The following is a 26185-nucleotide window of genomic DNA, read 5'->3' on the forward strand; positions in this document are numbered from 1 at the left end:
GACTGAAAAGCATATAATTCTATTGAAAATACTGAAATGAAGAATAATGAAATACAAAGCTAAAAAAAAAGTAGTTCCCTACACAATACTAAAATGAGTCTCCCTCTACTTCAAAGCCTTTATCTCGCCTCAGTTTACGCAATATTTGTCGCTATCAAGAGTTGACAGTTATTTACTGCTAAACTTATTAAAATACTCATATGTGCTTAAATGTGTTGGTAACGGTGATTTTTTTGTCGGTAAACCATTTGTTTGCCGCAACTGTTAATTTACGAAACACACACTCATCTCACTCTTCACTTATGCAATACATTTGTTGTAAAGTATGCAGCACAATATTAAATGATTGCTGTTGGGGTCTTCCCCTTGCCATTTGAGATCGAGCGGTGGTTTGCGCGCTCTCTATTGTAACTAGAAATACAGTATATGTGTGTGCCTGTGTTAGTGCAACTGCTTACCGCGTTCGCGACCGGTGTGGCAACACGCATTATGGCCAACAACTCAACTTTTTGTTTAATTTTTTTTTCAAGCAAGTTTTCAATTTTTTTTTTTTTATTTTTTTTTTGTGTTTTATTTTTTTTTTGTGTCTTTTTTTTGTAAGTTTTGCTCTCGTTGTGCGCCATTTAAATTACTTTGCTTTGGCGTGTGTGTTAGAGCGTTAGAGCTCTTGATATTCGATTAATCGACTAACCGGATTAATCGGACTAGTTGGATTAATCGGACTAGTTGGATTAACCGGTTAGGGCAAACCAGGTAGGAATATTTGAATTATAATATTCGGTTTGCAGTGTTAGGATAGCAGTCGACTATTAGAATAGTTCCTTGTCAGCTATTCGAAAAGTAAGCGTTCAATTAAAAAAAAAAAAAATTCAACATCTGTATATAAAATACTAGAAACTTTGCAGCAAAAATAAAAGGCTGCTTGGATTTCAAAATAATTTTCATTTTCTCAAACACTGGCAGCAGAGCACAACTTCGTCACAATATACATAGACTATTCGAAAAGCATTGTCGGTTAATATACCGGTTACAAACCGGAAATTTCAATAGTCGGTTTTCATGTTCTACGCATATATATGAGAGTCCTAATGTGTGTGTGTGTTTTCATGTGGCAGCATATGCTACTAATTTTATTGGTCAGGCCAGCGCTGTTGCTGTGTTTTCATTGAAAAAAAAAAAAAAAACGAGTTGAACAAAAGCCGCAAATGGTAAGAAGTCAGTTTTCTGCCATAGAAAATAAGGAATAATAAAAAAAATTAAAAAAGAATTGCAAAAAACAATTGCGAAAAAGTTTAAATGCCTCACAATAATATGCGCGGATATCGCCGGTCAACCAGGCGTCGGCCGCACCACATATTAGCTGGCATTTCACGTTGTCATCATTGCTGGCGCGGCGCCGGGGTCGCATGTCCGTAATGTCCTTTCACGCAGACAATCAGAAAATCAGACAAGAGCAGATGGTTAACAGTGTTAACGCGCTCGTCAGTTTGTCGTTTATTGTCCAGCTGCTGCATTTTGTATGGACAAATGGCGAAATTGGTGCTCATGTGAGTTGCTGCTGATGAAGTGCGGTGCCGGTGATGGGGTCGCGATTATTATTGTCATCATCAACCGTTTCGCAGTTCATTTTAAAATGCACGCATGTGAGAAATGTACCGTAAGGCGGCGCATATTATAATGAAAAATAATCGAAATTTTTATGTCAATTTTCAAATTTCAGTTTCTTTACTTTTATATAAAGATTTAAGGGATGGGTTAGGGTTGTAATGTAAAAAATTACTTTTTTACGAATTTATTTCTTAAATATGGATTGAGTGATTTTATTCGGACCTTTTGTATATTATTGAGCATACTTTTGACATATAAGCCAAAAATGTAAATGTAAAAAAGTAATGTTAAAGAATCGTTCCAGGCTGCTCCCAAGTGAATGGCGCTCAGAGAATTTTCCTCATTGCTTGAACTTCTACACATAGCATCTTCAATCTTTCATATACAATTACCTATCCCTTTCTTTGACAGCTCTGTTGATTCTTGAAAAATATTTTCCTTAAACTCATTACTATGGATTAGTCTTACAGCAACAATTCTGTCACAATGATAGATTCAAATTTTGTACTGTTCTGCTTGAGTTGGCGACGTTGAAATACCGTCTGAACTGTAATCATCGTGTGAAAATATGAAATGGAAATAGAATAATTCTCAGCTTAGAGCATTCAGACTTCTTTAGATGTAGCCCAGAAATACTTTTTATTAACCTGAACTAAGTAACACGAAACATATATATTATAAAACTGTAAGACAGTTGAGCTTTCTAGAGATTCGGCTCAATTTTGAATATATCTGACGAAATCATCACTGTAGAACTAAAGATTTTATATGAAAGAAAATTATATGCGAGATTTATTAGTTTGTATAGAAGATATATGCAATAGTGGTTCGATTAGAAGATTTTCTTCAGATATTTCTCCTTGGCTTTAGACAATACCAAATGCCAAATTTAGTCAAGTTATCTTTTCAAATAAAAAGCTTTTCCATACAACGCCTTAATTTCGATCGTTCATTTTGTATGATATCTAGAGGATATATGGATCTAATCTGAAAAGTTTCTTCGCAGATAACATTCTTGACTTAGATAATACTTTATGCAAAATTTCGTGAAGATATCTCATGAAATGAAAAAAAAAACTTTATTCTGATTGTACAGTTTGTATGACAACTGTATGCTATATTGATCTGATATAGACGATTCCGACAAATAAGCAGCATATTTTGCAGAAAAGGACGTGTGTAAAATTTTAGTTCGATATCTCAAAAACTGGTGGACTAGTTCGCGTATATATAAAAAAATATCTAACTTTGATTTTTACTATTTGAGGCTTATACCGACTCTTTTTAATGATTCACTAAAAATAATTCGTTAGTACATTGTTTGTGAAACTTCGAAATATTCTTGAAATTTTTCTCATGTTTTCGTTGTTTGATTTTGTGTTTTTCATTATTTTTGCATATATATTTTCGCTTATTTTTTCACGGTATAGTAATGTGTACCGTGGCGTATGAGTAATATAATCAATGGTGGCGAGTAGAGCGAGTAGAGAGTATGTAAGTGGTCTTTAAAATACATAGCTATAGATTTATTGCTGCCAATGAACTATATATATAAAATTTTCTTCTTATCCTACAACCTTTAGTTTAATTAATTTTTTTAATTGTGGTTATTCTCATTTTATAACTGTTAGTTTAACCAGTTTTCCATACTTCTAGTTATTTATAAGGTATTTTCAATACGTATACTTTGTAGTTATTGCAGTTATTATACAATGCATAGATTATTTATGGCATACGTATTAGGTTGAGTGATTTGGTCTCAAGAATATAGACATTATTGTAAAAATCGGTGATTTTTATTTCACTAAACTGAACTCCATCTGAGCAAAGGACCAAAACTGGTCTAGGCGGTGCTTATTGGCCTTCAAGCGTGATTTTACAGCAGAACAGGTATGGTGATTATAGTAGTATGAATTGAGCTATGAATAATTAATCTTTGTATGCCTCAAGAAATTTTTCCTGAATAAATCAGAACACTGTTAATAGTGTTGGAGAAGAAAAATAAATCATAGTAAAAAGTGCGTTCCAAAGCAAACAAGACTTTAGAAAACAGTGTTTTTTCGGCAAAATCAATTTATTTTATTCAAATTCGTCTCCTTCTGCTTCAATAGAGTTTTTTGGCAGGTCAAAAAGCGTATCGAACGAGCGTTTTAGCTCGTTCACCGGTATGGCCTCCATAATGCCCGTGCAAGCCTTTTGAATTGCCTCTACGTCTGCATAACGCTTTCTTTTCATGGGCAAATGCGTTTTTTCGAAAAGGAACAAGTCGCACGGTGCCATATAAGATGAATACGGGGAGTGGTTAATGGTTGAAATGTGATTTTTGGTTAAATAATCGTCTTCGAATGTTGGCTTCTGAGCAATTTTTGGTCGTCAGTCAATTTGTGCAAACCACACACCTTTCGTAGGCCTAAATGTTCGGTCAAAATGCGATAAATCGATGTTTTGGAGATGTTCAATTCCATTTCCATGAATGCAATGATGATTTCGGCTGGTTTTCGATGAATTCACGCACAGTTTCGATGGAATTTCCGGTGATCACGGATTTTGATTGGCCCGCATGTTGATCGTCATTTATGTCCTCTTTATGACCACTTTGGAAACCTTGAAACCACTCGTGAACTCTGCTACGGGATAGGCAATCATCGCCATAAACTTGTTTCATCAATTGAAACGTTTCGGTTAAAATTTTACAAATTTTAAAGCAAAATTTAATGCTAGCTCTTGTTTCGAAGCTCATTTTCGCACCGATAACACAAACATACTGACACTTAAAACGCAATAACTTCACTTCCAATCRATGAAATGTCATGAAATGGACAATCGATAAAGATAGCGCACCACCTGTTTACTTGTATTACTTGGATCAACTAGAAAATTTAGGACAATATTCAAGAGGTGTTGTAGAAAATAAGACCAAAAAATCGATTTTTGAAAGTCGTAAACTTATGAAACCCCTTAAGAACCCCTTAAATAAACTCTTTATTCTTAAAAATCTTGTTACTGAGCACAATCTACACTCTCTTGCGGTATATTAGCACGCGTAAACATTTACGGAGATTCGGTCCACCGCAGGCACTTGATATGGAAATAAAAAATTACAAGTAAATACAGCAACAAATAGATTACAAAAAAGTAGTATGAAAACGGAAATTGTTACAAAAAAGACAAACGCGTAACAAACTGTGCGACAATTGCGAAAATAAAAATCGCAAATACGTGTACAAGTGAATAAATGAGTGAATAACAGTAAATAAAGGAGGAAATGGAAAATAAAAATTGGAAAAAAGTGAAAAATAAAAAGACTGTAAAATAAAAACTGAGAAAAAAAACTGAAAATAAAAAGACTGTAAAATAAAAAAAAAATTGTGAAATATGCTGTTAAAATGGCGCGGTTGTTGTTGTAATAGAGTGGGCACGCATTGATATAAATAGGTATTTTTTTTCAATGTTAATGCTTACAACTGGAAACAGCTGCAAGCCGTCAGGATACGCGCCATTGTAAGGGACTATGTTACACAAACACACACACATATATATACGCATATACAAATGTGTGAGTGTGTGAGTATTTAGCATATGTGTGCGCGTTTGGCATGTTCAAGCGCGCCTACATGACTTTTGTTTGATTGCAAAACACATGGCAACGCCGCACATTATCAGCCACGGTTTGGCAGTTTTCGTTTTTTATTTTATTTTTATTTTTTTACTTTTTATTTTTTTTTGTTACTTTTGGCTTTTAACTTTACACAGCAATCACTTTTCATTTCATGCGCCTCCCTGTGCATGTGTGAGTGTGTGTATGTTTGTTTGTGTGGCGTTTGGTGTCGGCATTCGGCAGTTGATTTACTTAATCGAATGACGGATTCATAACGATGCGGACGCAACAAAAGAATGCCGTTGAAAGCGCCGAAAAAATCAAAGCAACAAAAGTATGTGTAGTTGTTGTAAATTTTGTGTGACTTTTTTGACGCGTTTGAATTGCAGCTGAAAGTAGCGTGCGTGCCGTTTTGTGGTGAAAAATTGTTGCACTCAATTTGAGCGGCGCGACACGCGAAAACCAGCGCGAAGATCAAAGGATAACTGTGTGCCGTTATACGTGTACGTGTGTGACAATACTTAAAATTGAACTTTTTGATGTTTTTTTTGTGAATTTGCGGCGAGTGCTTGTAACCCTTTGACTTGAGAGGGGGAGCAAGAGGAAGAAGAGTAAGAGAGAACAACTACAAAAGCGCCAAAAATGCCACTATCTTGTCAATTATATGTATGTACGTACATATATGAATGTGTGTGCGTGCGTATTACTGCGCTTTTGAAATTGACGAAAGTTCACTTCCGTTTCCGTTTTGCAAATTTGTCATTCAACAGGTTCCACACACACGTTTTGATAGCTGTGGCCACACACTTCAAAGCTTACAAGCACAAATACACACAGACATGTATACTCAAGCACACAACACATGACTTGACGCCGTTAACTTTGTATTGCACCCCTACTCCGCGCGTTGGTATGCAAATGAAGTGCGGATATGCGCCTCATTTGCCAAATTGAAGTTCAAAGTTTATTCGTGCCAATCGCTTAACACACCAAACTTCTAGAGTAAAAAAAAAAAAAAAATTAAAATAAAAAAAATTAAAAATAAAAAAAAATTTACAAATATATATAAAAAAAAAAATAAAAGAAAAAAGGTAAACTTTGAAAATTTTCCAATTGCAGTTCGTCGGCGTGAACGTGCGTGTCTCATAAACCCCAAATAAATTGTGTCTCGTGTGAAAATCCGTAAAAATGCACATCTCAAGTGAAGTGAGTTCAACCACGAATCATCAGCAGCCACCGCCCGCTAGCGGTGCGCCGTCGAAACGCCAAGCCACTAATGCCAATAACAATAACAACAACAATAATAGTGTTAATAACAATAATACGAGCGGTGGTAATAAGAAAATCGTCGATACGAGCCCATATCTAACACCGGAGAATCTCTTCGAGCGTACTGTTGATGTGTTGCTGGCCGAACATCCGGGAGAATTGGTGAAGACCGGCTCACCGCATGTGGTAAGTGTGGAAATTTGTGACTTTAAACCTATTACTTTAGCGCTTTATTACCTGGGTGTGAATTAGTATGATAGAATTAAAACATTTGATGAAAGCTCTTTATGGAAAAAAGGGAACTTTTTGAGCTTTTACACGAAGATCTAAAGTTTTCGTAATTTATTACTTGATTGTGAATTTAATAAGATATAATTAAACCATTTGATGAAAGCTCTTTATGGTGAAAGTGAAAGTTTTTGTGCTTTCACATGAAGATCTTAAGCTTTAGGAATATTTGATAATATATACAGCGATATATTGATATAAGGCTAAAAAAATATGAAAAAAATCGATAGTCGAAAGTGTTCATTTGAGCGTTAAGAGAAAGCCCATAATTTTACAAATATAATTAAATACGTACTTTTAATTTTAATATTTATTGCCGCATATGATCTCTATAGACAACTTCTAATAAAGTTCAAGGTAACAAAAACTCAATATAGTTGCCGTGCCAAGTTTGACTTTCACGCCTTCGCTCAATTTTCCTCCTTATGGAAAGCAATATTGCAGTTAACCTGTTGTCGAAATAAATTTAAAGGATTTGTGAATAGTATTAAACTTATAATTCCTTTATGGATTGAACATTCCTCCGAAATACCAATACAATGGGAACTTCATTATAGCTGCTGCGGACGAATGGTTAGACTATTCCACTCAGAAGACAGAGCGCGTACTCAAGTTTAAAAGCTTTAAGAGTTTTCATCATTTATACTATATAATCCATAACGAAGCTAATGACGACTCTTTCAGTATGACTTGGATTACTTCGAATTCGGAAATCCAGTTCTGTAAGAACCTGTTGTAAAATGGTTTCCTAGTTCTTCAAATATAAATGACGAAACTTGCTTTTCAACCGATAGATAGATAGAAAAATTGAGGATTTGAACTGCGACCTATGGCCTATTGTGCCCTCTCCTATATCACATGCGGTTATAAAGGTTCAGCATTCTGAACAATTTCATGAGCTTGCTGGACGCGACCGAGGAGATGCGATCCCTGTCCAAGAAGATTAAGCCCAGGACCTTGAGCGAGCTTCTGCAAATTCCTGAGAAATCTAGAAGCAGGTGTTCTGGAGTTTCCTATTCCATATCGTTTGCGATATGTTGTATAAGTGCTTCTTGAGCCTGCAGTGCCCTGCATAGAGCGCGACAAGGAGATGGAATTTGTCTCTCGAGAGGTTGATCATATCCATAAACCTTGTAAGGTTGTAGCTTGGCATGGCGCATTACTGCTGCCTGCACCAATGCTGTTTTCTCTCCACTCCCTCCGCCATCCATCCTGGACGCTGCCGCAGAGCGGGCTATTTCGTCGGTCAGCTCATTGCCGGCTACCGCTATATGCCACGGAACCCAGATTGTAAACTGAAAGACATTTCAGCCTTCCAATACACTCCTCCATGAAAAACAATTTAACCTCTTACGCTAAGGTCGGCCTTAATGTCGCTTGACTATCACTAAGTATAGCGATACACTGGTTGCGATCGTTAGGATGGATATTGATTTCTGCACAGTGACTTATAGCAAAGACCTCTGCTTGAAAGATGCTCAGAAACCGTCCCATTGGTGTGGATAATTTGGTATGCGGTGCCGCAATGCTCCAATACTTTCCGGTGTTTCGAGTCAATATACTAAAAGAAAGTGTTACCCCTCAGTAGTAGGTCGAACTACTTTGCGAAATTTACCTTTTTCGTAACGCCGTCTCTTGGAAGAAGGGTCAGTGGTGTGTCTTCCCCTTTATTTGTTCAAGCGACATTATCTTTCCTTAACGAAAAGACCTCTACTGATATGAGCTGCATGATATGCTTCTCTGCCTGTTTGATCACTAGAAGTAGCCGTGTAAGATCCAGAATGACTTTAAGTGCTGCGGCAAGTGCGCATTGACCTTAAGCGCAGACACAGGCGAGTCGTTTCAGCTTCGGTAGTTGAAGGTCTACCAAAGACTGCGTTGCCTTAGATGCCCAAGGAATCGCTTCATAAGTGGCCTTACGATATTGATAAATAGCCATATTGTGATACCTGACTTGCAGTCCCAAGATCTGAGGGCTAGGCGTTTACATATATGAGGGTAAAGAGTTTTACCTCTTTAGACACCTCTAACTCCCTGCCACTGAGAGTTAGGGGACCCAAGGTTGATATTTTACCCTACCGTATTGCAAAATCCCTTTATAGACTGAAGCCCCTTTGGATTATGTTGCAGAGACCATAGTTACGTATACAGTGAAGTATGATTTTTCCTCTAGAAAATTACTAAAGGTTGTGGCAGCACCTTTTGTAAATATTAGCACAGAGAACGCTGCTAGATGAGATTTTTAGTGCAGTCAGACTTTTCGGAAAGAGAAACAGAAGTGGATACGTAGTTAAGACTACAGCTTTGTTGATTTTTTTTTTAACATTTTTAAGAAAGCTCAAGCGAAATTATAAACAAATTACTTTCAATCTAGTTTAAAATTTTTACTGTATTGACCCCATATAGCAGTCCTAACTGCAGGCGTTCAAATTAGTTATTACCGTACCAAATAATTTATTGACACCAAACATTTAGCTATTTGCCAAACAGAATGGGGAAATGTAATTGAGTTTGTTCATTATTTCCACAGGTCTGCACAACGCTGCCCACACATTGGCGCTCGAACAAAACGCTACCAATTGCCTTCAAAGTGCTCGCCTTGGGCGAGGTAATGGACGGAACGATTGTAACAATACGCGCGGGGAACGATGAGAACTTCTCGGCGGAGTTGCGGAATTGTACGGCTGTTATGAAAAATCAAGTGGCCAAATTCAATGATTTGCGCTTCGTTGGACGCAGTGGACGTGGTAAGTTTGTTGGCAACGGGGGAGAAGGTGTTTGTAATTTTTGATGCTATAATGTGTGTTAAATTGCGTAGCGGTAAAGTTAGCTTGTTTATTGATGGCATTTAAATAGAAGGCATTCACTACATTTTTTGCTGAAATGGGAATACAGATCAGACTACTTCAACTTGGAGCCTGATACTACTTTATAAAAATACAACGTGAACTGGAATCTGAGTTCAAAGACAAATATTTGGAACGCAATTAGGCTGATTTAGTTTCGATAGGTCTTAGATCTGTAGAGGCAAGTACTGAAACCGCATTAAATAAACTTGATCGAATATTCGATTTCACTCAAGAATATTTCTCGGAGCTCTGTCAACCTCGTGGGTTATACTTTTATGTTAAGCTCTGCTTGGTGTTTGCCAAAAATACTATATAGAGGAAGCGGAACTTAGAAGAAAGTATTTAAGAGCAACTGTTGAAAGTCGTTCCAACGAAAACCACTTATATATCGACTCTTAGTAATAGTAGAATTACTTCGTTTAGCGAAGACACAACTCATATTTTAGCGAAGATATTCACCATTTTATGAAAATTATTGAACTCCTTTATGTATGTTTACGTAATTTCGCATTTACTAAGAGTCGATGAGTTGAGGATTTTCATTGTACCAACTTCAACAGTTGCTCTTTAAATTTGAGAACTAAACGATAAATTTTGATCAAATGGTTCCTGTCCGCGCTAAAAAAATCATGCTTCTCACAATCACTGTAAAACTGACCGGCAAGTGATCTACCAAGTCTCCGAGCTGACGCTTATTGTCTGCCTGCCATCAATCAATCCATTGCGTGCAGCCGCCACACTTCAACCTGCGCGACTCGAAGGTCATTTCGCTGGTTTGTCTGTGCTAAGATTTTCTTTTGCCACCATCTTTTGACAGCAAATGGAGGGTGACGCGAAATGAGCAAGCTAAACGGGAGAAAAAAAGACAAACCAACTGATTGATTGGGTGTGAGTTTGGGTGCTGGTGGGGGAAAGGAAAAATAAAATCACTAAACAGAAAATTAAATCACCGTAGCTGTTTATTTTGAGCTACACAAAGTGACTACTCACACCGATAACCAAAAGAAAATACAAAGTAGCAAAGCTTTTTCTTCGGAAGAATTCACGTATTTTTTCATTCCTTGATAAAACTGAAGTTACTTTTGAATTTGGGGTAGCAAAAACGTTTGGTTTGCGGGGCCGGTTTGGTTGGTAGCGACGGTTGAAGTTTGGGTTGGTACGTTATTTGTGGTGTTTGACAATTTGCTCATTAAGCAATGCCGGTTCGTTAAGCGTGCGTCTTTTGCACTTTTTTCTGATTCTTAGGAGTTTTCTACAGTTGTTTCTTTTTTTATATATCTTTTGTTGAATTTTTTAACTTTTTTGTATTTTTTTTTAATTTTTTATAAATTTTATTTTTTTGTATTTTTTTCCGTGCGGAAATGTCGCCCCAAATGCCGCGTGACATTTTAAATACCGAGCCAAGTGGCTGATAATGCTCGAGGATTTGCTAGCAATTACGCTTTTTCGCCTTCACTGATTTGCATTTGGTATCATCAAGCCTGTTTACTGAAGCTCTTAAGGATGGTAGCATGGTTGCTTCTGTCTTTCTTGCTGTTGTTGGAAGCGTCCCTTCTTTCATTTATTTATTATAGGATTTGTAGCGAAAAACTTGCCGAACAAATGAATTTAAATTGCATGCTGGTTATAATCAAATCTAAACCCTTTCTCCTGCCACGCTTTTGGCATATTTACAAAGCGATTACTAGGGTCAGTGACAGTTACGCGCGGGCTCTTAATGTCAATCCTTTCGGCACGCAAAAAAAAAGGTTTGCATAAAAGTAAAAATAAATAAGAATTAACCCGAAAAATCCTTTTAGTCCTTACAGAAAAGCAACTCTGCGGATTAAGTAGTAATTTTTAATGCTCGCCGGCTAAGCTCGCAAATTATTTGTTGCTCATTTCGAAAATTATTTGCATATTAAGGTGAGTGGTTGGTGTAAGCTCTCAGCATATATAATATATACACTTGCCACAAATATCTAATGCTGCACTTAATACAATACAAGATTATTGACGCACGTTGGCACCGCCTGTGTCTTGAGCTTAGAGCTCTAACATTGGCAGGTGTTGACCAGAGGCTTGAGTGGTTTGGTTCCAGTTTTGGTTGCTTGTCTCCACCGGAAAACTTCGTCAAAGCTTTAACAAATGATTTTATGCACTTTTGCTTTGTATCAATTGTTGTATCAATTGTTGTGTTTGTTGTTGTAATTTTCATTTGGTATTTGTGTGTGATAAGTTTGCTTTGGGTGCCTCGAGCATTAGTAATGCATTAGTAATTAATTAACAACATTCCACAGCGCTGCTGCACCTTTCTGTGCAACTCTCATCCATCGCTTGCTTATTATCTTCCTATGTGTATGTATGTATGCATGTATGTGTGTGTGAATGCTGTTGACCTGCATGCAAACGCTGCTGTTGCTGCTCCATTTTAATTAAATTTATTTTCCAAGCTAATGATAAGATCGCCAGTGCAACCAACTGCTGCATAGAGCTTTGGGTGTATGTGTGGGTGCAGCTTGGTATTGCTTTTACAGGGTTATGCATTGCGTGCTTCAATCAATCAATTTATTCCTACAGACCAAGGAAATCTGCAGAGGTACTCCGGTGGAGTGCTATCTCCGCTTCTATGAATATTACTTGGGAATAGATTGCTAAGAAGCTTGGAAGGCAAAGCCCCTAATATAGTAGCACATGCGGACGACATTGTCCTCTTAATAACGGGTAGGTGTCTACAGACCATTAGCCGTATTATGATCTTAAATCTCAATACAGTCTAGTCGGCGGGATGACTACTGGGTGCAGGAGATTTTACATATAGAACTTTCGGGCATAGCTCGGTGGGTAATGGCGGCTGGGCAACCGCCGACAGCAAAACCCCAATTTTCTACTGGGAAAAAAGGTTCAAAGTAAACATAGAAAAAGAAAGCTGGTGTATGTGTATATTAGCTATGCTGAATTATACGAATGGCATGAAAATGAACGATGGAGTTGGTGCAGGAATACACGGCCCAGAGTTAGGTATAGGGCAATCTTTTGAGTTGCCGGATCACAGCAGTATATTTAAAGCTGAGGTCTTTGCTATTGCGAAAGCTGCGGAGCTAGCCTTTAATGCATCTTCAGGCAATTCTAGGATCAACATCTACGTAGACACCCAAGCAGCAATTAAGGCAGTAACCTCGTATCGCATAAGTCTCACCTCTTCAACCAACTGATAAAGTGAAATATCGAGGGCTTATAATTGATAGAAAACTTTCACGGAGGCCAAAAATTGAGGATAGAGTAAGGAAGGCAACTTTTCCCTTATTTTGCTGTAGAGAAGCCTTAGGGAAAAGGTGTTGTTTTGACTCTACAAAACCGTACTCGAGCCAATAATGTTCTATGATTTATATGTCACGTTGAGTTGGCTCGAAAAGGTTACACTTATTTAAAATCTTCAACGGGTCCAAAGAGTAGCTCTCTTGTTGTTGTTGTAGCGTTAGAATTCTGCAAAGTTGACAATCCTTGGCTGGATAAAAATCTGGGTCCATTCCGGTTACGTAGACCCGACCGTAGTGGGAACGGTATATGGCTCTCATCAGTATCTCCGGTGTACTACATAGACTTTGCCGGCGGGTGCATTGATGTGTAGAGTGCTTTAAAGTTCAGAGCTGCTGTGTATATGAAGTGGTTCGATCAAGAACACGCCAAATTTCTTTCCTCCTGCAACTCCATTGTTGAAAGTTTGGATCACTGGAGATGTGGCTGAGGAGAAGACGTTGGAGATGAGGCGCAGTGATCTTTTTCATGGATGGCTTCAACCTAGGAGAAAATATTGGAAGAACAGTTTTCTGTAAGGAGGTCTCGGCAATCTTAACCTTAGGGTACCGGATCACTGCAGTGTTTTTCAGTTAGAGTTGACTGCTATACAGGTCGCAGCAAATTTGCTGCTAACAAGTATAGTCTCTTGCAGGGAATTGATCATTCACTCTAACAACAGAGCGGCAATACTTGCGCTGAGCTCGCTAACAAAAAGCTCAAAGCTGGTCAAAGAGTGTCTGTCTTCCCTAGAAAAAACTACTTTATCATCAGACTCGTTTGGTTGCCTGATTACAGCGGAGTCGTCGGGAACTGCAAAGGTGAACCAAGTGTGATCTCTATCAGGATCAATCTGTCCTATGGAAAGGAAGCAACTTGGTTTTCCAATGGCGTCTTTCGTTGCTAAACTAGTGTGAATCCTCTCAGTATCGGCCTCTTAAGATAACCCAGTCAAACCTAAGGAATCTTTTGTATTTGTTAAGGGATTACAGTTTCCGAAACATTCGAAGTTGACGTTGTTTTTTGTTCTTAATGAGAAAATTGCAGTTCAAGCTTGAAATTATGCCTCACTTACTTAACAACCGATTTACTCTTTTATAGAGTGCGGAGTCATGACTATTCTGTCTACATTCCTGCAGATTAACATTCCGCAGCTCTAACGAAACAACCCATTATATGTAACAGCAAATATACATACACGTGAGCCGATGTATGCTAATGAACATGTGCTCATTCGACCGGAAATGCATAATCCCAGGCGTAGCGAAAGCAGCAGCTCCTGAAATGCAATATAGGTGAGCACTTTCCCTCCTCCCTTCTCGCACTTACCGCTCCGCATCGAATAATCTCTCTAAGCATGTACAAGCTTTATTACTTCACGCTACAACTACTGCGTGCGCCGGCGACCAGTGAGAGCTGGCCATTTCGGAGATTGGACCGCTGTCGTCGACGTCGTCGTCGTTGTCGACGTCGTCAAAGCACTTAAGTTGATCTGCATTGCTTTGCATCTTTGCATTTTATAGTGCCCGTTGCGTTTTGTGGGGACTTAGCGTTTTGTTGCTGTCAATAAGCGCTTGCAATCATCGCCATATTGCCTTGGTAAGAAGAGAGCTAAATCAGCAACAACAACAATAGCAAGCGAAATGCAACCCTTTGTTGTGGATAGACACACACTCACGCATACAAACCGACAAACAGCTAATGCATTTAATCACTTGAAGTAATCATTAGCGTCGTTGTAATTATTTTGTTGCATTGTTACCGTTAAGCGTTAAATACTTGCTGATTAACAGGAAATGCATTTGGAAAATTGCTTGCCACACCACGAGCGCCTACGAGTGTGGCAAGTAGCAAGTGGCAGAAGTGGAAGTTTTCAAATTTGCATTCCATGTAAGTCACTCATACTCGTGACTCATACGAACTAATGCGGATCAGTTCGGCTGCAGCCAAGTGTGGTTGCAGCACTTCATTTGTCTCAGCCGAGGCCGAGTGAGAGTGCATGCGTGTGTGGGGCATTGTAGCCAATATATGAACATGCGTAACCATTTTATTGTTGCGGCATTAGTGGATTGGGCAGCAAACTTGCTATGCATTTTGTGTTGTTGTTGTTAGCTGCTGCTCGCTGCAGTTGTTGATTATTGCTCATTGAGGAATCAGTGATGCGTTGACAAACACTTTATTAATATTTGATTATTACAATATTTAGCATTTTAATTGCAGACTTAATTAATTTCATGTGATTTTAGTGCAGCGTATGAAAGCTCTCAAGTGCTAACCGGTTGTTGGGGGTTACGTGGCACGTGGGTTGGAGGGAAGCTTTACTCCTATTAATTTTAATTACTATATATGATAATCAAGTCGAGAAGAAGATATTAGCGGTCGCTAGGATGAGGAGTAAGTACTTGAAATAACCAAAGCAAACCAGCTAACATCAAGTGTTAATATCTGGTATTGATTGATCTGGAATCGATTCGGAGTTAACAAAGGCTCTTTCAATTATATAAAGGATCAGAAATGAAATTTAGTTAACGTTTCGTGTATTGCTGGAATCTTCTTAGTTTACTTAAACAAATTCCGTATCAGCTGCTTTCGATTCCATTTGAATAAATTTCAGATATTTGGCGAACTGTTAATTTGGCAGCTAGCAGAATTGCAGATGACTTTTGGAATCAATATAGGCTAGGCGAAAAAGTCTTTTCGTATTACTAATCAAACTTCAATTTATTTCTTTATATTTATAATGAACTTTAATTAACTAAATATTACCATTTTGGTCAACCACTTTTTGCCATTTTTCCGCTAGAGACATTATTACATCAGTGTAAAACTCTTTTGCTTTTTCGGCGAAAAACTGCGACAAGTAATTTTTACAGACTTCTCTTGAAGCCAACTTTACTGCMTTAAGAGAGTTCTGCATTGACCGAAACAAAGGGTAGTTCGGTTGGTGCAAGGTCAGTGGTAAATGGTGAATGCATCAAAACTTCCCAGCCAAGCTCTCTCAGTTTTTGCAAATAACAAAGTCAACAAAGATTTGTGTGGTGTAGCGTTGTTTTGATGGAAGACGAAGTCCTTTCTGTTGATCAGTTCTGGCCGTTTTTATTTTGCTTGCTTCATTCTCATCAGCTATTGACAATAAAATGACGAATCAATCGTTCAACCAGGCTGGAGCAGCTCTTAGTGTATGATTCCTTTCCAATCGCACCAAACACTGAGCATAATATTTTGAGGCATCAACCCTGGGCTTGCGACCATTTGTTGAGCTTCACCACGCTTGGACCATGATCTTTTTCGCACATTATTGTTGTATTTGAACCATCTTTCATCTCGTCCAGACAATTCATGTGGTATTAAAACATCGAGCATCTTGGCTTCGTTAACTACACGTTTTTTAGTTTGAAATATTTCTACCGAACCGAACAGTGAATTCAATTCGAAATATGGTGAATGGGTGCGTTGTTTAATTGGAAAAGAACTCTTTTCGCCAAAAAGGTTCTCGATTTGGACGGTCTGTTGTGAGAACTTCTTCAATATCAGGTACTGCTCTGGAACTGGTCCAACGGTTGCGACTGTTCCGAATAAATATGGCGCCCATTGCGTCGATATCTCTCTCATGTCCATTATTTCGTGCAGCTGGCTCTCAATTATATCAAGTAACGTTGATACGTAGTCTGCCAATCCGAGATCTTGGACTCTCTTTTCATTGCGGTAACCGTCTTCAAAGATTCTGGATGTAATGGAAAGGAGTACAAAAAAGAAAGCAGGGTAAAAAAATTATGCTCTTTTCAGCTCGAGACATTTTGATCTTTCCGGCCATTAGAACAGGTTTCGAATCTTACATGTACAGGTATATTAAGAGTTTGTTGACGGTCTCCGAAAGGGGAACCAGCTGCTTCAGATTGTGTTCAAGCAGCGTCAAACACTGCTGTGGAGACACTTTTCTTATGTCCAAATTTTTCCGTAGGATTTGGCCGACGTGGTCTTTTGAGATGTTTACTGTCTTAACTATTTTAAGGACCCTAATGTCAGATCATCGCGTATTTTCAACCAATGTGCTCTCATGTTGGAGCTCATTAAAAAGCGGTCGTCATTAAAGGATATATTATATAATCTAAGCGCTCTTTGTTTTCATAGCACGATTTCTTTCAAAAAGACGTAATCGAATTCTTCTTTATTGGCGTAGACACCGCTTTCGCGGCTATAGCCATCAGAATCAATTTATTGACGCTAAATTCCGACGAATTTTATTCGGCTGATACTTATACCATAGCAATAGTGGTGCCTTCGTGCGATGAAATAAAGATCAGCTCAATTCAGTAGCGAAATCCGTTTTTATTTCTCTTTGACTCTCCTTAAGAGTTTCATTTCGTTCTGCTAAAAACCTTCAAACTTTATCGAAAACTTAAAACTTTAATCAAAACCATGTTTAAGGCTCTATCATTGCCCTTATCGTCTTACAGAAACAACAACGAATAGAACAGAACTCTATTAAAAAAAAATTGAATTACAAATTATGACCCCAACAATAGCCAAACAAGCCTAAATCAGTCGGGAAAATAAACAATCAAAAAAAAAAAAAAAAAAAAAAAAAAAAAAAAAAAAAAAAAAAAAAAAAAAAAAAAAAAAAAAAAAAACAACAACAATAACAAGAAAGTCCAAATTTAAATCAAAAGTTAAAATGAGCACGAAATCAAGGAAGCAAACTTTGGGGCACAAAGAAAATACAAATTTGCCTACAATGAAGTGAACAACAACGGTGAATAAAGTAGGAAACAAACAAAAAAACAAGTAATAATAAATAAAAAGCAGGTGAGTGGAACGCGCTGAACAAGCGCCACTCGACACGCGAGCGATTCCAGCTCCTCAGCCAACACCATGACCACACCGAAGGAAACCGAAGTAGTGGTTCGACGCAGGCACGAAAAAGACCGAATGGCAACAGGGGAGAATGTGTCGGAAAGAAAAATTTAAGTATATAAAAATAATAATGAATGCGAGTGGAGAATATTAAATTTTTAATGAAGTTTAATGGATGCCGGAAGCTTAAAGCACGCGCAACCGGCAAAGCCGAATCTTCAAAATGACTGTATTAAAGGAACAATGCTGGAAGAAGCATGCCAGTAAAGGCGACCGAGGGGCATAAGTTAAAAGGCGGAAGTCGTTAGACAAAAATGGTTGAAAGTCGAGACATAAACGCGGCGTCGGCAAGAAATGAAGTAGACGATGAAAAAAAAAACTGTTAAACACAATAAATGATAGAAAAGTAGACAAAATGTGCGAAGGAAAAGCAGGAAAAATAAATAAACAGGAAGTTACAAATAAAGTGAGCGTAGCGAAAGCGCCGCCGAAGCCTAAGTGGCAGGTGTGTCTTAAGTGGTTGTTAGGTTGTTAGGCAGTTTAAGCAATGCCGGTGACCATGACAGTATTGGAAGAAAGTTAAAAAGCTACGCAGCGGTTACTTGTTGGATGGTTAATGATGGTGGCAGGGGAGTTGAATTTTCTTAGCTGCTATTGTGAGGGAGATTTGAGAGAGAAATTGTAAGGCTTAAGAGTATGGTTGGTGAGTTAAAAATCAGACGATTTTATGCTTAAAAATAAGCAGCAGAAATATATGCAGGTCTCAGTGTAATGACAAGATCCCGGTGGCACCGCTGGCGCAAATGGGAGACATGCATAAAATACCTAGGGCTCATCCTGGATAGGAAGCTTTCATGGAAGCTGAATATTGAAGAGAGAGCAAAACAGGCATTGATTGCATTATACTGCTATAGAGGAGCCATAGGAGAAGACGGGGTCTCTCACCAAAAGCGATCCTCTGGCTCTACGACACCATAGTCAAGCCCATTACGTGCTATGGAGTCCTTATGTAGCGGAGGCATGGAAAAGGTTGGTGGAGGGGTTTACTGTCAGGAGCTCTCTATCAACTCCAAAGTCAGACTTGATGACTATTCCAGAGTTTTCCAAATCGGTGCTGCAGGCATTAAGGTACTGTAGTGTTACTGCTCCGGAGCCCAGTCTTCTTCAGATAAGTTACCATCCATTCATATAACAGGAGGATGATACTAGCTTTGAATTCATTGATAACGCGTTCAGGGTTGGTCGAGAAGTGCCTAATTTAATCGCAAGAAGTTGTAAAGCTGATAAATATCCCCATATTCTCTTGTGTTCTATTACTACACAGCTAGGAAGTTTCGCCGGCGCTGAGCCACCATCGGTACAGGCGCTATCTCAAAAGCCCTCAGTAAGGCTAGCCTCTCCTAATTTGTTGAACTTTTTACCGGCCATTGACTTACTGGCGTCTATGCTGTAAGGCTAGGAATGTTACCAGACACCATCTGTAGAAGCCGTATGGAAGAAGACGAGCTGGAAACAACTTAACACTTCCTTCTTGACTACATTTACCAGCAATTTGTAAAAGCAGGCTCAAGGTTCTAGGATCAGCGATCACATTCCTCAATCGCGCCCAGCAAGCTCCTAGAATTATTCAGAGTGCTGGAACTTTATGGCCATATAGGTGATGGCACAATAGACCATAGGCAAAACCTGAGTTATTTTCTATCTACCTTACCCTTTCTTATTGGCTTAAACGAAATCTCTTCTACGTCTTTTCTATTTTGAGTGCGAAACTGTCTACAGCCCTTGCCAACATTTCCGAAAAATCAAAATTCAAAAATCAAAAAGATATCACTGAAATAAATGCGTACTTAATTGAATTTAAGCAAATAGTGGCAACTGAAAAAAGGCCACACGGAGATGCTTTTGCATGCTAAAGTAATTGTCTGATTTACTTTTAAATACACACACACATGCGAACAAATTTACAAAGTGAGTGACTGATTTAACGCAAATGAGATTTCGATTGTCTTGTGATCGAGGCGGGCGAGTGTGTGATTGCAACGCCCTTGCATTTGCGTACCACCCTGTAGGGAAAATATGTCTTGTTGCAAAAATTAAATTTAAAGTTTTTAAAGATCTTTTGTTACACAACTAATGTGATTTAAAGGGGGATCATCGAGCACTTTGTTTGTTTTCCGAGTTTTCTTATTTAAAAAAAAAAAAAAAAAAATTATAGAAAAGTTTTGTTAATTTTTTATTTTAATTTTTATTATTTTTTCAATATAGAAGCAACCCTTGTGCATTTATTTTTCTTTCGCACGTTTATTTCTGATATTTTAAATTTTTTTGTATTTTTTGCTGAAGTTTTGTAAAAATAAATATTCTTTTATTGACACAATATTCTCATATCAATCCATAGAATATAAAAAAAAAATTTTTTTTCAAAAAATAAAACTTTCTCAATTAAACTCTATAAAAATTTCCTACAGGCTCATTACCGTATGTTGTAGGCATATCTACACATGTATGCGTGCCTGCTCACACTACACGCTCATACAATTCGCAATTGCGGCAAATGCGAAATCGTGACTTCAATTAAATTCCTTCGATTTCCAGGCGAATTCCTCAACGTCAAGTAATTTCGAAATTGGATACTGTATGTGTTTGCTTACACACATCTGCATATGCTTATTGGCACGCATGTATGCACATATTAATTCGAATGCCCGCGCGATTGCATATGTGTGTGTGGGTATGTATGCGCGTTTGCATAAGAGGAAATTTAATTGCGAATACTTGTCCTTTGGCAAATATTTGAGAAAACGATTGTCATTGTGCCTGCAACGTGCAGCGTGCTAAGCGGTTTGAGCGGGCACACGACGCACCCGCATCCACGCTTGTGTGGGTGAGTGTGTGTACGGGCGTGTAAATCACTTGAAAAGATTAAATTAATTCTAAAATGATTTTTTGCTTCCAGAAATTTTTTTCTCTCTTTCAAAGAATGGAAAATTTGATACTCTTTATGATTTTAGAGACTTGATTTTGCTTCTAATTGGCAACCTTAATTTTATTTGATTTTACTGAATGAACTAACTGAGTGTGATATGGAATAAAATACTTATAAAATGTTATATAACGTTAATCACTTGTATGGTCCGCATTTTAATATAAATCAAGTCTAAATCACATTTAGGAGGGATGAGCTTTCGTCAAGGCTAAGTTAGGTTAGTTTAGATTAGTGTGGAAGACCGATAAGCCACGCATATACCAGTTTTCGTCCTTTGCGATACCAGATGGAGTTGAGTTGCTAGGCCGATGCGCTTGACACGAATTTCAACAGACTATGCGGGCTCACCATCGATACCTCCTCCAGTGTATCATATCGTTTTGCCAACGAGGCAAGTGCACAAGTGTTGCTCCGTATCTTCTCTGGTTCCGTGCTCTAGACATTTCGTGCAATTTTCTCGCCCCATTCTCCGGGCGTGTGTCGCCATCGGACAGTGATTCGTTAGTATTCCGATTATGTTCCTACAGTTTCTTCTATCGAGCGCTAGTAGGAATTTTGTGTACTTCCGATTTACCGTTTTGGATATGACTTTTGCAGTCTTCGTGTAGATAATGCATAGGGTTCCCAATGTTGATCACGTTTTCGGATGTTAAACGTACATCATTCTTGGCAATATGGTCCAATATTTCAGTGGAAGTGAAGTGGCTTGCTTTAGGTAACACTTTACGAGGTTACTGCTTTGACCGCTGTTTGGCTATCTACGTAGATGTTGACTCTGCTACTGGTAGTAGTCATCTCACCGATTTTTTTGCACAATTTTCAGCGAAGAGGTCTATAGGTGGCAGTTCGAGTGAGCCTTTGAACTCTGTCCAACAAAAAGCTACATCCAAACAAGGCTAACATAGTCAAGAGTTTTCGCTATATGATCGAACCCCCCTCTAATTTTAAAATCGGTTTCTTACTTCAACTACTTCGAGAATCCTTATAGCCAAAAATGCGGAAACAAGCGATGGAAGCGTAAAAGCTGATGATGTTGAAATATTTCTTCTATTTACAGGAAATAGTGACGAATATGGCATAGAACTAAATTTCCTTGGGGATCTCACACTGAAGCCAATGCATCGAATTTCAAAATCCTTGAAGGAACAGCATTGCTCTGCAACAACTCTAATTCAGATCAAAGGCTTATAGTCATTTCTGACTTCGATTTGTTTGCCTTCATGTTCAGAATAATGACAATGCTGTTCCACTTGAAATGCCAAACCTAATGCCAGTCAACTTTTTGTTCATCTTCGATCGTATGGCTTAAATATAGACAACAACGGCGGGTTCGAAGGGATAGTTCGCTCTAATGCAGACGGGGATCTTCAAAAACATAATTAAAACATTTATTTTTCTTGAAAGGATTCCTAATCCTAAAAGTCCTGTTACCAAAATTGGGATCGTTAAAATATGTAACCAAGTTCCTTTTGAATTGACGTTGGTCTCAGAACTTTTAGCGCGTTTAAATACTACTGAAATCTGGGCTTTTATGAGAACTCCAAGATTGTGTAACGCCACTAACATAAGAACTAGGAGATTTAAATGAACAGTTGCTTATCACTGATATTTTAACTCTTGAGGTTATATAAGTGCGTATAAGCACTGACAGATGGCATGGCAAGCCATGCAGAACTGAGAGCTCATACAGATTTTTCTTTATTCTAACATCTCTGTAGAATAATTTCCAGTAAGAGAATAAAATATAATACAATAAGGATGTACTGCATTTAAAAAAACAGCAAGCTTAGTAAGATCAAGCCTCGTTTATCGCTCAAAGCTGGCTCGATCCTAACTTACAGTCCAGTTTAATCGCTAAAGTTGTCTAGATATATTCTAAGATACTCTAAATTCTTGATCGGAAAAATGGTTAAATACTAAAAGGGACCCAGTAATGCTACCACATGTGGGGAGATACATATGTACATGGTCTTTTTGTTAAATGTGCCAGGCGGAACTGACTCTTACAAGAAATCAAAAATTACCGTAAGTTTTCCGGAAGCACAAAAAACTAAACTATTTAAAAAAAAAAAAAAAAAAATAATAATCCTGAAGTTCTGAACGTGTTTAGCGATTAGTTGCACTTTTCTCAAGAAGAAAATACTCGGGTATGCAAGTTCGGAATTTCGAATATTTTTAAAATCCGAAATACTGGTGTTAGATGGAAGTAGAGCTTCTAATGGTAAGTAAGTTTTCTGAGTTAAAAAATAATGAAATTAATTCACCGATTGCCGGCCGAGCTATACAAATGGTGGCAAAGAACTGACAAGGAGCATGCATCAGCTTATTTGTAGATTATGGTCTGACGAAAGCATGACCGACGGTTGGAATGTAAGTGTGCTCTGCCCAATCCACAAAAAGCCTCCCCAACATCGCATATAAGGTCATATCGAGTGTATTGTGTGAACGATTAAAGCCCACCATCAACAAACTGAGTGAACCTACAGGTTTCTGTGTGGCCTTGGACCTGGAAAATCTACTATAGATGAGATTTTCACCATGCGCCAAATCTTGGAAAAGACCCATGAATGAAAAATCAACACACACCACCTCTTCGTCATATTTCTAGCTGCCTTCGATAGCATGAAAACGAACTGCCTGATTGAGTAGGCAATCAAAGTCCTCTCTCGACGAACAAATACCAAATCTACAAGTCACTCATCATCGCTGTCCTGTTAAATGATGCTGAGGCATGGACGATGACAACATCTGATGTGTCGTCGTTACGAGTTTTCGAGAGATTCGCATTAGTAACGGCGAATATCGCAGTCAATGGAATGATGAGCTGTAGGACATATACCTTAGTTCGGCGAATCAAGAGACTGCGGCTACGCGGATGGATGAAACACTCCACATCTTAGAGTATTCGACGGAGTACTCACTGGGGGAAGCAGAGGAAGACCTCCACACCGTTGGAAAGACCAGGTGAAGAAGGACCTGGCTACACTTGGAGTCCCCAACAAAGAAGAAGAATTTTCAACTCAAAATTATTATAGCAAAGTCAAAAAACGATGGGATAGTAATATTTTACCAAAACAACTTACTTACTTTACACATAAAAAGCGGCTAAAAGTAATCTCTAATCCCGCAAATACGTTTTCTAAACTTGAAATTACAACAACTTTGTCGAAACTTTGCTGCCGAAAAAGCAGTTGAAAGCGTTTAGTGTTTCACAAATAAATTCAAAAGCTGCTAATCGCGTTAATGTGTCAACAAACTAAAGAAAGTCCTTGTGAAATGTACACCAACAACAACAACATTACTAAAACGCAAAAACATATCAACTTGGAAAAGTTTCAGCGACAAGCAAAAGCGACGAATGATTATCATTATTAAAAACGAAATACACCAAGAGGCCAGAGTCAAAGGATACCGATAATGACAGGGAAGACAGGCAGGAAGGAAAAGGAAGGCAGGCCGGAGCCATTAAGGACGAAGCATACTTAAGCAAATGAATGTGGTGAGCCTGGTGCGGGCGTTAACCAGCACAAAAAGGGTTGAACGCAAAGGACACTCAAGTAATGAAGAGCCGTGGAGAGAGAACGCCAAAAGAACACGAAGAAGAAGCAGAAGAAGGAGGCGTAGAAGGAGAGTGGAGGCAGCAAGGCAAAGAAAAGGTTAAATACTTTGAACTGCAGCAACTTTTGCAAATGGAACAGTATGCAACAATAACAAATAGTACAAAAACAACAATAAAAACATGCATAATAACAAAAGCAACAACAAACAGTTGAACTAAATTAGATGAAGAGCGTAGAAACGAAGGTGTCATGCGGCTATGAAGGGGTTAAGGGAACTTGAGCAGGGCAGGTGGTGGTTGCGGTGGCATATATATGTATGTATATATTTATATATAAGTAAATATGCCTGCATATAAGTAAACATGAGCGTGTTGCTCGCGCTGATGCTTTGCTACTTTTAAAATACTAATGAGATGAGGGCGAAATTTCATTATGCCACCGGATGGATTCGCCAAAAAGTTTGCATTTCAACTTATAACAACAACACACACATATAAACTTACGCAAGCATGAGGGTTAAAGAGGTAAGGCTGCAGTAAGCAGCAGCTGATGCCATCAAAGACAGCGTGGCGCATGTTCTAATACATATTGTTGTTATAATTGTTGTTGTTTTACTTTGCGCCAGGTTTTTCTAGCTGAGTGACGCTTATGGCGGCAATGGCAGCAACTGTAGCGGATGTTAATGAAGAAGACGCCGACCGAAGGAGCTAAGCACTCGATACATCAGTCTAACACAAATATGTATGTGTATGCATATATGTATGTGTGTATATGCATATATATGTGTATAGTACCTTTAATGGTGGCAGTGTGAGTGCTATCTGGGGCTGTTGCTCAGCATCGTCGCCGTAGCGGTGGCGGTGTTGTAACCTCGTTAAGCTTAATTAATAGTAGCGAAGTGATAAACGCCCAGCCGTGATGGCGGTGACTTGACGGATGAGTGGCTGACGAAAGGGAAGTGAAGTGAAAATATATATAAAATTATATATTTAAATAAAGAGGCTCTTCGAAGAATTTATTTATAGACGCAAATTACATAAGAGAAAAGAATTCATGGAAAATTCTCAGTTTTTATAAACAAAATTGTTTTTCATAAAAATATTAGCCAATGCATTGCTTTAAATGTACAATTGGCCAACATTTCGCCAACATTTCGCCAGTTTATGTTAATGAGGATGTCAAGTCATTGATAAAGTCATACGGTGAAAGTAAGTTCGGTGTACAGCACAATCTCGTGTTTACGCATTTTATGTATGTGTCGTACCGAATTCTCAACCTCACCGGTGCTTAATAAGTAACAATGCTGTTTTTGAGCAAATTATCAATTTATTTCTCTTCGCTGTATAATATTTATATTTATTTCTGTTAAATATGCACCAAAAGCTAAAAATTGCGGACGAACACAGGTGATATCAAATAAACTTGCTTGGATAGCACACAACCCGAGGAAAATTCCTTTTCATAGAAAGAAACACCCAACAGCATGGATTTAATATGAACAAGTAAGGAAGGGCTAAGTTCGGATGTCACTGAACATTTTATACTCTCCCATGATAAAGTGATAATCGAGATTTCAGGCGTGGTTGTGAACCGATTTCACCCATATTTCGTACATGTCATCATGGTGTTAAGAAAATATTATATACCGAATTTCATTGAAATCGGTTGAATACTTCCTGAGATAAGATTTTTGGTCCATAAGTGGGCGACGCCACGCCCATTTTCAATTTTTAAAAAAGCCTGGATGCAGCTTCCCTCTGACATTTCTCCGTAAATTTTATTGTTTCTAACGTTTTTTGTTAGTCGGTTAACGCACTTTTAGTGATTTTCAACATAACTTTGTACGGGAATTGGGCGTGGTTATTATCTGATTTTTTCCATTTTTGAACTGTATATG

At 38.2% G+C, this 26185-nt stretch overlaps 1 protein-coding gene across 5 annotated transcripts in view; it reads left to right on the forward strand.

Moving 5' to 3' along the window:
* The window catches only part of LOC108966369, a 90602-nt gene that overhangs the window by 15057 nt on the left and 49360 nt on the right, over positions 1-26185 (forward strand). For 4 of the 5 annotated variants that reach the window (XM_018929220.1, XM_018929222.1, XM_018929221.1 and 1 more), the window contains exons 2-3: positions 6326-6661; positions 9294-9510. In XM_018929220.1, coding sequence (XP_018784765.1) covers positions 6395-6661; positions 9294-9510 — 484 coding nt within the window. In that variant the 5' untranslated portion in view covers positions 6326-6394. Of the gene's footprint in view, positions 1-5456; positions 5541-6325; positions 6662-9293; positions 9511-26185 lie in introns of those variants that run through there. The other variant, XM_018929225.1, reaches the window with a different exon arrangement.

This window comes from Bactrocera latifrons, unplaced genomic scaffold (genome assembly GCF_001853355.1).
Source record: "Bactrocera latifrons isolate USDA-ARS-PBARC rearing strain unplaced genomic scaffold, ASM185335v1 scaffold_16, whole genome shotgun sequence".
Taxonomy (NCBI): Eukaryota; Metazoa; Arthropoda; class Insecta; order Diptera; family Tephritidae; genus Bactrocera; species Bactrocera latifrons.